At 46.6% G+C, this 15,118-nt stretch overlaps 1 protein-coding gene across 1 annotated transcript in view; it reads right to left on the reverse strand.

Annotated features, from left to right (window-relative positions):
• Positions 1-3,419: 3,419 nt before the first annotated feature.
• The window catches only part of LOC139268132 (uncharacterized), a 170,008-nt gene continuing 158,309 nt past the window's right edge, over positions 3,420-15,118 (reverse strand). The window contains exons 3-4 of the mRNA XM_070886159.1: positions 4,388-4,542; positions 3,420-4,100 (exon numbers count right to left, since the gene is read on the reverse strand). Coding sequence (XP_070742260.1) covers positions 3,502-4,100; positions 4,388-4,421 — 633 coding nt within the window. The 5' untranslated portion in view covers positions 4,422-4,542 and the 3' untranslated portion in view covers positions 3,420-3,501. The remainder of the gene's footprint in view (positions 4,101-4,387; positions 4,543-15,118) is intronic.

The following is a 15,118-nucleotide window of genomic DNA, read 5'->3' on the forward strand; positions in this document are numbered from 1 at the left end:
TAGTAAAGATCACATTTGCCGAAACTAACACCCAGGAGATCGCCCAGCGTCACTTTCACCACGTCGCATACATCTCGCCCATAATATCGCTTGCCCAAATCACCGCTCTGAAAAAGTGGAACTGTTCTGAACGAATCACAGCGGTGTGGGCGCCATTTTTCAAATCGCAGGTCGCGTCTTGAAAAGGCTGCTTCAACTTCGAGGAAGTTTGGATTGACTCTGGAGTTCTTCTCAGGTGAAGTGACCATCTCAACAGACATCTTTTTAGAGTCTGGACAATTGGGTTTTACTGTAGGTGTCTTTTAGAGTGGAAATTATTGCTTCTGATCAATCGCTATTATACTTTCATTGGAATGGGGCCAACCATTTCTTAGCCTGCATCGATTAATACGCAGATGCTGCAGAGTGCAAATGGCACAACATCTAATACACATCATTATGTGCCCAATCTAAGACATGTCTGAATGAGGAGGAGGTCCAGACCATACACACCCCGCACTTACAGGGAGAAGAGGTCTTACCTCGACGTGTCCGAGCATACCTGCCTTTGGAGACTGCGCTTCCAAAAGGTGGTAATCACTGACATATGCGAGCTCATCTGGCCAGATATGCAGCCTACCATCAGGACATCACTGTCGGTCGAGGTCAAGGTCACCACCGCACTGTCTTTGTACTTGTTCGGTTCCTTCGATTTCCCCTCTGTCTCGCCATGCCACACATCGCTGCATTAGACAGGACACGGAGGCCCTGTATGCGCGTAGGATGGGCTTTATCAGCTTCCCCATTACCACGGAGGCTCAGACTGACAGGGCTGGAGCATTCTACTGCATTGCTAAGTTCCCCAGGGTGCAGGGAGCAATACAGTGCACTCACATCGCCATGCAGGCACCTTCTCAGGACCCAGAGCTTTCTCGTAACAGAAAAGGGTTTCACTCACTGAGGGTCCAACTAGTTGTCGACCACAACCAGGTAATAATGGCAGTGAATGCCAAATGTCCGGGCAGCTTCGATGAGGCTCACATCCTGCGTGAGAGCGCTGTCTCTGACATCTTTAAGAGTCAGCCACAAGGACAATGCTGGATGCTTGTTGACAACCGATATGGCCTAGCCACCTGGCTGATGACCCCCCTACGTGACACCCACACAAAAAAGCTGAGAAGCGATACAACCAGAGCCACAGAGACACATGCAATGTGGTCCAGAAAACAATAACTGTGCTTAAGCAGCGCTTTAGATGCCTGGAGCATTCAGGAGGGGAGCTACAATACAACCCTGAGCAAATAGCTAAATTCATGGTCGTGTGCTCTATGCTGTACAACCTGGCTATCAAGAGGGGACAGGAATTGCCAGAAGAGACTGATGGTCCACCTCAGGAGAGAGAGGAAGAGGAGGAGATGGGGCTGGACACTGAGCTAGGGCCAGACAATCAGGATGACTATGCAACCATGCCCACGCCCCCCTCCAGACCGCAGGAAAGGGCCCCTCGTGGCTACATAGCTGCAAGACTCTTACGTCAAGAATTCATAAATGAGCGATTTGCCTGAAAAAACGTTGCTGTGATTGACAACGCTGACACACTGCTATGTGTGTGCAGCTCAGACATCAATGGTGGGCATCACCTTAGTGCCAGTTAAAGTTTAAGTTGATTCAAGTTAAGTTTTATTTAACCCTTTCATGTTAAGGAATCACCAGTGTGTAACGGTCCAGCTATCTGAGACAATGCACAAAGGTTATTGTTATGTTCAGAATAACTCCACAAGACTGTATTGTAAGCTCAAACTGTTGTGACCTTGGTCTCATTAATGTGACTCCAGAGTGAGGAAGCAGCATGGTAGATGACCTTTTATACCTGCTTGCCCAGGGTGCACAGGTGACCCTTAGGTCTCCCACAGGTGTGCCCCTGGTGGCAGGTCTTACATATTGGTGAGGTTTACATATATACATAATATCACTTCCCCCCAGAGTCTTATGTACAAGTTATTTACAATTTGAGGCGATCTGACACTCTGCGTTCCCTAGTCGATCACCTGAGTTGAAGTCCTGGCATGGGTGAATTGGTCGGATCATTGCTGCACGGCCGCGTGGCAGGTCTGATTGGACTATCGGGCATGGTGGGTTCATCCTCATGGTTGGCAGCGAGGTCGATTGTGTTAGTGGGTCACTGGGGGCCAGGTCCTTTCACAGTGGTTCCTCATTATATGTAGTTCACAGTTTGGTCTGGTCCAAATGCTTTCTGCGTTTGCCCATTACACGATTTCACACCATCACTCCATTTTAATCACTGACACTCTATTTCCCTCTTTGGCTAATACAGTGCTAGCAGCCCATTTGGGGCCATGAACATGGCCTACATCATTTTTTCTGATGTCGCGAGGAGGAGCCGTGCGATCATGGTACATTCTCTGCTGATAGCATATGGAAGGCTTGATTCTGAGTGATTTTGTCCGGTGACTGCATAGCATCTGGGATAGCCGGGTCTGTGGGGAGTCTACCGTGACACGTGTGGTGCTTGGCTTTATGATTTGGGCTGCCTGCTCCGGACTTGTCGCTGACCCTAAGGTCTGGCAAGCCAAGGATGGCTGATCTGGCTTTGAGACATTCAATAGTGGTGGGAGGGTGCGTGGTCCCCGTGGATTCTGGGCCATGGTATGGAGGCCCCAGACCACCAACTGTGTATAGCCTCCCTGCCTTTCTTTGCAATGTTGCAGGTTTGCCCCATAGGGCGCAATCTGATGGGATGAGCATTTCAACTTTGCGACGGATAAGCTGCAACGTCCTGTCTAGCGGTTCGCCATTAGTAGGCGGTAACGTGGGATCCTGGCTGGTCCAGGTCCTAAACTGGGAAGCCGTTACAGTTGATCCCTCGCTTTCTAGCCCTTCCATAACAGCGAGCAGGTCTGCGGGCTGTGCCGTTTCCACCCCGGTGGTGGGCAATGGTAGCCAACTGAGGGCATCAGCGCCGTTCTCAGTGCTTGGCCTGTGATGGATCATGTTACAGTGCTCAGACAGTGTTAGACATATTTGAAACAAGTATTACATATTGGTGCGGTTTACATACATACATGACAGTTATGTTGAATAAAAAACATTTTATACAACCGTTGGTCTGAAATCATAAGTATCACGGGCAAAAACACCCCACCCCCACCCTACTTTTTCGACCATTGACATCAATCAAATGGTCAACATGTCTAGCAACACAGAATACAAATGCAAAGCAAGAGGGTGGCCCCCTTCCCCCATACATTACAACAAATTGCATACACCGAGAGGGAGATATAGCATAGCCATTACCTGCGGACATGCACCTCACTTTCCTTCCCCCCTCCCCTTCTTCTCCCCACCTCTACCCCTTCCCCTCCTCGCTCCATGCCGCCTGGCCGAAGAGCTCCTCAGGCGGTGTCTCATTGGAGGGGGGGATGAAGGCAGAGGCGGTGGTTGCACGGATACGGGAGGGGGGGGTGCCGAGTTGGGAACATTCTCGGATCCAGAACCAGGATCTTAGTCCTGCCTCTCATGTGTCGTTGGCACTGGTGGTGCGGAACCTAGGGTTGGAGTGCCGCGCTCCGGGACCACTGGGAGACCTGTGCCAGCAGTGTTCCTGGCTATCGCCTCCAGGGCCTCCACCATCCGCGGAACGTATTCAGTAATGGTGGCTAGCTGTTGGGATATGCCCCCCAATGCATCAAGAATCTGGACACCAATGTCTACAGTCCTCCTGGACAACTGTACCATCTCTCTGCTCTCATCTGGCACTTGTGAACCAGACCTGCGGCGTCCACGAAACCTCCGCGGGGTCGGCGCTGTCCTGAGGACAAATGGGGTGCCCTGTGGTGAGGTGATTGGGCCCGGTACCTCCAGAGTGGAGGCGGGAATGGCCAGAGGAGCGCTCGGTGGCCTTGCAGTGGAAAGCCTTCTGGAGCCTGGCGGTGCAGGTTCCTCGAAGTTCGCGCTCTCATCCGTAGAGAACAGACCCAGCAGATTGACGGGCGAGAATTGGAGCTCCTCAGCACCAGATGTAGGATCGTCCGCTGACTCCTGCCCCGTGCCTCCACCTTCTGGCCTCTGTAGTCTTGCCTGGGGCCGCGCTGCTGGCTGAGCTGCAAAACACAAATGAGGTTATTACAGGAGAAGTGGGTGCTAGGGTCACAAGGTGATTACAGCACTACACACAGCATAAGCACGACAAAAGCACCATCGCCATCAAAATCATCACAGATGTCACATTTCATGACCATCAACACATTCTGCATTGCAATGATTTTCATTAGGACAGCATTATTTATAAGACAATTTTAGAAATCATCTATCATATATTATTGTTCGGATATGAGTGGGTGTGGCATCTATTGACTTTACATCACGCAATGGTATAAACTTTACTCACGTGGCATCACTTCAGGGTCTGCAGATGCTTCCATGGCTATCGAAGTGCTTCCCCACGAGTGCAAACACCCACTCCTCCGTCTCAGTGATTTCGCTGGTGACTGGTGGCCCCTCACCCGTTCACCTCTGCACGGACTTCATCGTCGATAGCTTCTTCTGTAAAAGATAACAGGACAACATGGCATGAGATCATTGCATGAAATCATTGCTAGGTACTGTCACAGAGACTGATCCAACACATAACCGACAGATGTAATCATGATTATTATGATAATTATCATTCTTTACCTGAAGATGTATACTATGAATGCAGGCTTTGAGTACAACATTCCCGGTAAAAGTGAAAGACCTCACACCTGATGATGATACATAAGTACATGTAAATAAATGTAATACTCTTGTGGAACCGACAAGGTCGTTCCATCGTTTGCGGCATTGGTTGCCCTCACGCTCCTCATTGGTCGCCGACGAGACCACCTCTGCTATCTCGGCCCATATCTTTTGGTAGGCCTTTGGGTTAGGCTTCCCACGCCCTCTCTGGGTCAAATCACCCCAGCGTAACTCGACCTCCTGCAGGAGGGAGGCATTTGCGTCGTCCGAGAATCTCCTCGCTCTTTTGCGCCCTCCAATGTGCTCCTCTCCCAGCTCACTGCTCTCACCAGTGTCAGTCTCCACAGCGTGCTGTGTTGTCACTTCCTCCTCTCCCTCCATTATAGGCCCTCCATTAGGGCAAATATCTGGCTGGGAACAACTAATTTTTTTCCCCAAATTTGCTCAAAAGCTCTAACCTGTCCCTCCTTCCTCCTAAAGCAGCCACACCACACTCACATACGCCTTCACTCATTCTCAGCTCCCTCTCTGTTTCCTCTTATGCGCATGTCATGATGACCCTTGACCTCTTGAATCACGGGAATCGAGCATTGCCATGCCGTTGCCAAGGACGGCGACACTTTATGGCAGAAGGTCAGGGAGATTTAATGCTAGCGCCCATTTCATATCATTCGCTGTAACGCCCAATTTCAAAAATGGAGTCTAGAGGCTTTGAGAATGGGCGACAAGCCGGAGATCTGAAAACCCATTTTTACCGCCCATGCCGGAAATAACGCCCATTTTTGGGCGATCTGCACAAAAGTGTAAAATCTTGTGTGTACTATATTTTCATTGGGTTCTTGGAGTGAGCTTTTTCTGTTTGTGCTGATCAGAGCAAGGGGTATAGATTTCTATTGCATGGAACATTTTTCATTCCAGGTAGCCAAAATCACCAGCAAAGATTCTTATGTCAGGTATACCAGGCAGACATAGAGTGCAGCTCTCTTTACTCTTCCCAAATATTATTTGTGTCTTAGCCCCAACCTCATTCTGCACCATTTGAACATTTTTAAATTTTCTACACCAGCCATTCTGTGGTTTCCCTGAATGAGATGGACAATTCAGTGCTAAGTTATGGGCAATTTTGTGCGGTGACACCAGAACCACTGAAACATGGGTTGAGATTGTCCCCAATATATTTCATAGAATCATTGGGGGTAATTTTAAGCCCCAGAATCAGATGGGTTTGGGTTGGGTGGAAAGTTGAAATGTTAAAAATCTGAACCAGGAACTCAACCTGCTCGAACTCACCCCTATTTAATGGGTTGTGGGGCGAGTGACCAGTCCGCTCTCAGTCAGGTCATTGAAACCTTTGAAGGAGGCTACCTGCCTCTAATTTAACAGGATTTCTATTTTTAACCACAGTCAGCTGGGTTTCCCAGATTTTGGGGAAACTCAGCAGGGAAAAGGAGGTGAGAAGGGCCGGATCCATCAGGTAAGAGTCTTTAAAGCACCAGTTGTGGGTCAGGAGGAGCATAGAAACATAGAAACATAAAAACATAGAAAATAGGTGCAGGAGTAGGCCATTCGGCCCTTCGAGCCTGCACCACCATTCAATAAGATCATGGCTGATCATTCCCTCAGTACCCCTTTCCTTCTTTCTCTCCATACCCCTTGATCCCTTTAGCTGTAAGGGCCATATCTAACTCCCTCTTGAATATATCCAATGAACTGGCATCAACAACTCTCTGCAGTAGAGAATTCCACAGGTTAACAACTCTCTGAGTGAAGAAGTTTCTCCTCATCTCAGTCCTAAATGGCCTACCCCTTATCCTTAGACTGTGTCCCCGGTTCTGGATTTCCCCAACATCGGGAACATTCTTCCTGCATTTAAATTGTCCAGTCCCGTCAGAATCTTATATGTTTCTATGAGATCCCCTCTCATCCTTCTAAACTCCAATGTATAAAGGCCCAGTTGATCCAGTCTTTCCTCATATGTCAGTCCAGCCATCCCTGGAATCAGTCTGGTGAACCTTTGCTGCACTCCTTCAATAGCAAGAACGTCCTTCCTCAGATTAGGAGACCAAAACTGAACACAATATTCCAGGTGAGGCCTCACCAAGGCCCTGTACAAGTGTAGAGGAACTGAAGGATATTGGAGGGCATGTCCACAGATCCCTGAAGGTAGCAGGACAGGTCGATAAGCTGGTTAAGAAGGCATACAGGATACTTGCCTTTATTAGCCGAGGCATCGAATATAAGAGCAAGGAGGTTATTCTTGAACAGTATAAAACATTAGTTAGGCCACAGCTAGAGTACTGTGTGCAGTTCTGGTCACCACATTACAGGAAAGATGTGATTGCACAAGAGAGGCTACAGAGGAGATTTGTGAGGATGTTGTTTGGACTCGAGAATTTTAGCTATGAGGAAAGATTGGATAGGCAGGGGTTGTTTTCTTTGGAACAGAGGAGGCTGAGGTGAGACCTAATTGAGGTGTATAAAATTATGAGGGGCCTAAATAGAGCAGATAGGAAGGAGCTATTCCCCTTAGCAGAGGGGTCAATAACCAGGGGGCATAGATTTAAAGTAAGTGGTAGGATGTTTAGAGGGGATTTGAGGAGAATTTTTTTCAATATCCTTCAGTTCCTCTACACTTGTACAGGGCCTTGGTGAGGCCTCACCTGGAATATTGTGTTCAGTTTTGGTCTCCTAATCTGAGGAAGGACGTTCTTGCTATTGAAGGAGTGCAGCAAAGGTTCACCAGACTGATTCCAGGGATGGCTGGACTGACATATGAGGAAAGACTGGATCAACTGGGCCTTTATACATTGGAGTTTAGAAGGATGAGAGGGGATCTGGAACTCACTGCCTGAAAGGGTGGTAGAGGCAGAAACCCTACTAACATTTAAAAAGTATTTGGGTACGCACTTGAAGTGCCGTAAGGCTACGGACCAAGAGCTGGAAAGTGGGATTAGGCTGGAGAGCTCTTTGTCAGCCGGCACGGACACAATGGACCGAATGGCCTCTTTCTGTGTTGTAAATTTCAAGATTCTATGATTTTCAGCAGTTAAAAAGGCAATTTTGAGGGCATTTAGAAATGGACAATAAGTATAATCTTACCAGCATCACCCACATCTTGAGAACAATATTTAAAAATCCACTCTATTACTTTTTATATAAATTGCTAAAGAAATGAGACATTGCAGCAAATCCATGTGGGAAAGAAATACTTTATGAACACCTGTGTAAAAGATCAACTCCTGTCCATTCAAACCTCTGAGCTACCCAAACTTCTCATACAAAGAGTTTAATTTTTATTTTTAATTACGAAACCTAGGTGCAGAGCTAAAACACCAGTGAAGAACACTACTATAGATGAAAAGAGTTGTTGTTAAGTAATAACAAGCTTGGGTTTTAAAACTTGAAAATTGTAGAAAGTAACGGCTGAGGATGGAAGAAGGTTCACATTTTCAGTGCTGGAAAAAATGAGTTACAGTCAGATATGATGCAGTGAGTCTCACTTACAAAACATTGAAATTATGAAATGAGGAGAAATAATCTTTTTTGCAGTTTAGGTGAATTAGTGCATAATTAGGCGTAGGATAAATGGTTCCTGTTATATATGTGGACTTGTATTTACTCTGTACAGCCACCAGAGGGCTCATCCCCTGGAGTCCCAAGGGATCCCATAATCCCTTGGAAGCACAGGTATTTAAGGAGGCTTCACAGGTTGGATAGGCACTCTGGAGACCTGAAATAAAAGACTACGGTCACACTTTACTTTGAGCTCACAGTGTTCAGTCTGACTCTTTCTCTATACACAACAACTGGCGACAGGATACAGATAGTGAACCCAAAGATGCAGAGAACAGTGGGCATCCTGGAGAAATTCTCAGAGCGAGATGATTGGGAAACCTTTGTGGAGCGACTCGACCAATACTTCGTGGCCAATGAGCTAGATGGGGAAGAGAGCGCTGCCATGGGAAGGGCAATCCTCCTCACCGTCTATGGGGCACCAACGTATGGCCTCATGAAGAATCTGTTCACTCCAACGAAACCCACGGAGAAATCATATGACGATTTGTGCACACTGGTCCGAGAGCATTTGAACCCGAAGGAAAGCGTTCCGATGGCGAGGTATCAGTCCTACACCTACAAAAGGTCTGAAGGCCAGGAAGTGGCGAGTTATGTCGCCGAGCTAAGACGCCTTGCGAATTTGAAGGACATTTGGAGCACATGCTCAGAGACCTTTTCGTACTTGGCATTGGCCACGAAACCATTCTTCGCAAACTTTTAACTGTAGAGACCCCAACCTTGAGTAAGGCCATAGCGATAGCCCAGGCGTTTATTGCCACCAGTGTCAATACGAAGCAAATCTCTCAGCACACAAGTACTGCTACAAGTACTGTGAACAAAGTGATGTTGTTTTTGAATCATAACTGACAGGGCAGGTCACACATACCTGCAGCTGCATGTCCGCAGATGACTTAGAGTCCTGCGTTCACAGATATAATACATGCTCGCAGTTAAGCAATGTACCCAGGGAGGCGCCACTAAGTTTATGGTCTTGGCCCTCCAAACCGTAGTCTAGGGGACACGTTGACTATGCAGGTCCGTTCTTGGGTAAAATGTTCCTTGTGGTTGTGGACGCATACTTCAAGTAGATTGAATGTGAGATAATGTCGGCTAGCACGTCCGCTGCCACGATTGAAAGCCTGCGGGCCATGTTTGCCACTCACGGCTTACCCGATGTCTTGGTGAACGACAACGGGCCATGTTTTACCAGTGCTGAGTTCAAAGAATTCATGGCCCGTAACGGGATCAAATAGGTCACATCTGCCCCGTTTAAACCAGCGTCTAATGGTCAGGCAGAGAGAACAGTGCAAACCATCAAGCAAGGCTTGAAGAGGGTAACTGAAGGCTCACTGCAGACTCGTCTATCCCGAGTCCTGCTTAGCTACCGCACGAGACCCCACTCACTCACTGGGATCCCACCTACTGAACTGCTCATGAAAAGAGCACTTAAGACAAGGCTCTCGTTAGCTCACCCTAATCTACATGAACAGGTAGAGAGCAGACGGCTTCAACAAAGTGCATACCATGATAGAGCAAATGTGTCAAAGAGGGGGGTGTTTCGGGTCAAACTTTCAAATGGACTCATTCACCGGAAACACTTGGACCAAATCAAACTCAGATTCATGGACTATCCTGAGCAACCCACCTTGGACCCTACCTTTTTTGATCCCCCAACATACACACCAGTGGCAACCGGCACCACGGTTGACCACGAAACAGAACCCATCATCCACAGCAGCCCAGCAGAGCCCAACACACCAGGCAGCCCAGCAAGGCCAGCTGCACAGCAGCCCAGCGAGGGCCCAACAAATAATTCAACAACACCAGCTTTCACACCGAGACGATCAACCAGGGCAAGAAGGGTCCCAGATCGACTCACATTGTAAATAGTTACACTATTGGCTTTGGGGGGGAATGTTGTTATATATGTGGACTTGTATTTACTCTGTAGAGCCACCAGAGGGCTCATCCCCTGGAGTCCCAAGGGATCCCATAATCCCTTGGGAGCACAGGTATTTAAAGAGACTTCACAGGTTGGAGAGGTACTCTGGAGACCTGCAATAAAAGACTAATGTCACACTTTACTTTGAGCTCACAGTGTTCAATTTGACTCTTTCTCTATACACAACAGTTCCTTACTGATTTTAATTCAGCCCTGTAGAAATACAGCTCTAATTAACCCCTCTAAGAGAAGGCAAAGCCACATGTAATGACAGGTTCTTTGTTTTACATTATATACTGTAAATAATGTCAAGGTACAATCATGTATATCTTTTAATGAATCAGCATGTTAAAGGGTCCCTCCATAGGGACAACTGGAATAAATTTGAATTCAAATCCTTTGTTAATGTGTATGTGTGTGTATGTAGTGGTGTGACTAGTACATCATTGACACCTTCACTGAAGTGTATGGCAGCCTGGGCCTTACATTAAACATCCGTAAGACAAAGATTCTCTCCCAACTTTCCCCCCGCCACATAGTACTGCCCCTATCAAGATCCATGATGAGACCTTGGACAATGTGGACCGCTTCCCATACCTTGGGAACCTACTGTCAACAAGGACAGACATCGATGACGAAGTCCAACACCGCCTTCAATGCCAGTGCAGCCTTCGGTCGCCTGAGGGAAAGAGTGTTCGAAGACCAGGATTTCAAACCTGGTACCAAGCTCATGGTCTACAGAGCAATAGTGATACCCGCCCTCCTATATGATTAAGAGACATGGACTATGTACAGTATGCACCTCAAAGCACCGGAGAAGTACCATCAACGCTGCCTCTCCAAAATCCTGCAAATCCCTTGGCAGGATAGGCACACCAATGTCAGTGTTCTCTCTCAGGCCAACATCCCCAACATCGAAGCATTGACCACACTCGATCAGCTCTGATGAATGGGCCATATCTTCATGCCCAATTCTAGATTCCCGAAATAACCACTCGACTCCGAGCTCTGACACAGCAAGGGAGTCCCAGGAGGGCAGAGAAAAAACTTCAAGGACACCCTCAAAGCTCCTTGAAAAAATGTAACATCTCCACCGGCTCTTTGAAATCCCTGGCCCAAGACCGCTCAAAGTGAAGAAGCATCTGAAAAGGCGCCGAACACTTCGAGTCTCTTCGCCGGGAGCACGCAGAAGCCAAGTACAAACAGCAGAAGGAGCGTATGACAAACCAAGCATCCCGCTCTCCCGTCCCTTCAACCACCACCTGCCCTACCTATGACAGAGACTGCACTGGTCTCATCAGTCACCTTAGAACTCATATTAGTGTGGAAACAAGTCATCCTCGACTCTAGGGGCTGCCTAAGAAGAAAAGAAGTGTATGTAGTGACTAGTACTTTCCACAGCCAGAGAAATCTTCTGATCCATAACCAATAGCTCCCTCTTGTGTCCATACCTGATGTATACAAAACAGCAAAGCGGACTGAGGTTCTGGAAATAAAAGGCAAGATTTAAAAAATATAGTTCTTCTTCCAAAACTAAAGCAAAAAGAACTAATACCCTATTCCTATATTGGTCTGATCCTTCGGGCTCATTAATCAAAACATAAAGGGCTCTTTCTCCAAAAGGGGAGTCCACGAATTCTGCGCATGCAAAAATTGGGTAAATAAGGCCGAGCACCGGTATCGCTATGACTTTGATTCGGCAATCATGACATTTTAAGTTGCCTGGAGGCCATACTGTGAGCTTGTGTGGGTGTCACAATATCCTGAATTTAATGCAAATAGAGTTTAATTGATTGCACAACTAATTTCCCTTGTGTTTTTGGCTTCTTCACCCTTTGTATGCTACCAACCCATATAATCTCCGACAGCACCTCTCAAACCCATGACCTCTATCACTTAGAAGGACAAGGGCAGCAGGCACTTGGAAACGCCATCACCTCCAAGTTCTCCTCCAACTCACACACCATCCTGACTTAGAAATATATTGCTGTTCCTTCATCGTCGCTGGGTCAAAATTCTGGAACTCCCTCCCTAGCAGCTCTATGGGAGTATCTTCACCACAGGGACTGCAGCGGTTCAAGAAGCCGGCTTACAAGGGCAATTAGGGATAGGCAATAAATGCTGGCCTTGCCAGCGACGCCCACATCCCAGGAAGGAATAAATAAAAGACTTTACAGCTTGTGTGCTGTTCGAGACTGAACTTCCAAATTAGGGTTGGGGCCAGTTGTGTTTTTAAAAGCTTGATTATGCTTCCGTGTTGTCTTGCCATACTTGCTCTGCTATGATTTATGAATTATTGCTTTTGCATTTTTTTTTTCTGCTGTTTGCTGTTGAAGTTTTGTAGTACAAGACTCTTTTAGCACAGCCCACTAGCCAAGGCAACATTGCTGTCAGCAGCTGACCTAAACTCTAACCGCACTGTACAGGATTGGGCAATCCATTGGGCCTGCCAACAACCATCATGAATTTAGAGGACGACGATCATGTGTGGTTGCATCCCAAGCATCTGTCGCCTATTAAGAATGCGCCCAGCTATAATGGCCCAGAATTTGCTGAAGCACGGCATCTCACAGCATGGCCAGTTAGAATTTTTCCTTCAATCTCCAGCTCAAAACATTTTTGGGCTGCAAGCTGGAAGTGCAAATGAAGGGCAAGAGGGCATCTTGCAAACTTGGTGAACGACAGGACCAACAGTCTACTTTCTTAACTAATTAGATTGAGAGTGAAACAGAGGAAGGATTGAGATGGAAACAGGATGAATTAAAGTCAAATCAGATGCAGAAAGGGAAATAAAGAGAGGGAAAGGAAGATTGGATTGAGAGAGAGAAAAAAAAGACAGAAAGGAATGCAAGATTTTAAAACAATTCTGAGAACAATTTACTACCAGCAGGAATGAGACTCCACAGTTTCAATTATTCCCTTTCTGGGCCAGAGAGGTTGCGCGGCATTGCGGGAACATAAATCTCCTCATTAAAAGGGTACTTACGCTGTTAAGTAAAAGCCCTAACTTTCTGCAGTGAGTTTAATTGGTAACTAATGCGCAAATGCTGACATTTCTTGAAACTAACCCGGAGGTTGAGGGCAAGCTGCCGCTTTCGTAAGGTTAACGGGAGAATGGCGCAAATCATTCAACAATTTGCAATTCATGGGGTATCTCTTTCTCGCCACAAATTGCTAAACGCACACTAATAATGGCATGCGCTTTTAACTTGCTATTATTTTGCCAGAAAATTCTGTCCCAATGTTTTTAGACCCACCTATTGTCGCTTGTCTGAGGAAACCTGTCTTTACCATCACTGCTTCACAAGTGTGGCTGCAACAGTTATACTTTGTGTGGGCACCTGAGCTGCAGACAAGATTTTGCAGAGAGTCCTGCCCATTTAAAGTCACCACAACATTGTACTTTTATGCAACTGGACAAGCCACCACTAGTGGCATTTACTACATTCATCAGACTTTAATCCCTTCATGTATCAAGCAAGTTGTTTTCCAGAAGAAATACTTTTGTCCATTTCCCTATGGAAAGAAAACAACAGCACAAGAGGGCACATCATTTTTTGCAAGTGGCAGGCTTCCCTGAACTGCAGCACCTCGCTGATAGCATGCAAAAAGTCATCACAGCTCCTACCTACAGCCCCCATGGTAAATAAGAATATGAAAAGGTTTAATTCCACCAATATACAGGTGGTGTTAGATCACAGAAACAGAATAATGCAAGTTAATGCTGCAATAGCAGCCGGGATGGCTTCATTTTGTGCCAGTCCACTATACCAACACTATTTCAAAGAGCAAGCAGACTGGACTAGGGCTACTCTCTCAATCTCTGGCTATTGACACCAATGAGGAACCAGCAAACAGAGGCCAAAAGGAAATACAATGAGGCTCATGCCTCCACCTGGATTCGAGGAGGAATGTACACTGGCATGTTGATACTGAGCTGGCTAGACAGATTGTTTTGAAATACATAGAAGTGAAACCCTTTTGCCATTGGACCAGTAGGCCAGCCTATAGCCATGGAAGAGAAGGAAGATGAAGAGGAGAATGTGAAATATATGAGGTCGACGTGCAGTCTAAAAGACTGGTATGTCAATTATCAATTGATAGAAATTTCATCCAATAGCTGCACTTGTAACCCTATATGAAAAATCGTACAGGTTCCATTAACTTATGTTGTGCCTAATCCACTGCATTTATTATATTCCCACCAACTGTAGCAGTAATATGATCAATGAGTCTACACAATACATTTCTAAAATGATGCAACTCTCCACCTCTGACTACACATCAGAAAAGTACCTAATTGGCTATAAAGGGCTTTCGGACATCCTGAAAGATGCTACATAAATGCAAGTTCTTTCTATATTCAAGTTCTGTGTCGCTGCTTTAATGTTTCATTACTAGGTGCTTGACCTTGGTGAGAGGATAGGGTACATTGTTTACTTCTTACTCTTATGTTCCTTCTAAGTGACACCTCAGTGGAGGAAGAAATGTGCTGGAAGAGTACTGATCCTCAATTGGGACCTCATGTGGTGATTCTCCTCTTTCTAAAGGGCCATGAGTTGACCTTGCCATTACTGTCAGTGTCTGCGCTGGCTGGCTGCTCTTGTTTCCTACTGCCTTTTCTGCAGTCTTCTGAGGGGGCTGGCAAAGTTGTGCAGATGGATCATCAGCCTGAGAGTTGATTGTTTCATCGATGCCTTTTCCTACAATGCCCCGGCTACTTGGTGCCCTTGCAGATGACAAGGGATCTGTGGGGAGGCAGACTATTAGCTGTCACTAAGGAGTGTGAAGCCTGCTATCTAGCTTCTCTGATGCTGATCCTCTAGCCTATCAAGACCAGAAATGAGATCATCCTGTAAACTGAAGCCTCAATTTGGTCTCATAGAACCCGAATTTGATGAAGGC

The sequence above is a fragment of the Pristiophorus japonicus genome, chromosome 8 (genome assembly GCF_044704955.1).
Source record: "Pristiophorus japonicus isolate sPriJap1 chromosome 8, sPriJap1.hap1, whole genome shotgun sequence".
NCBI classification, from domain to species: domain Eukaryota; kingdom Metazoa; phylum Chordata; class Chondrichthyes; family Pristiophoridae; genus Pristiophorus; species Pristiophorus japonicus.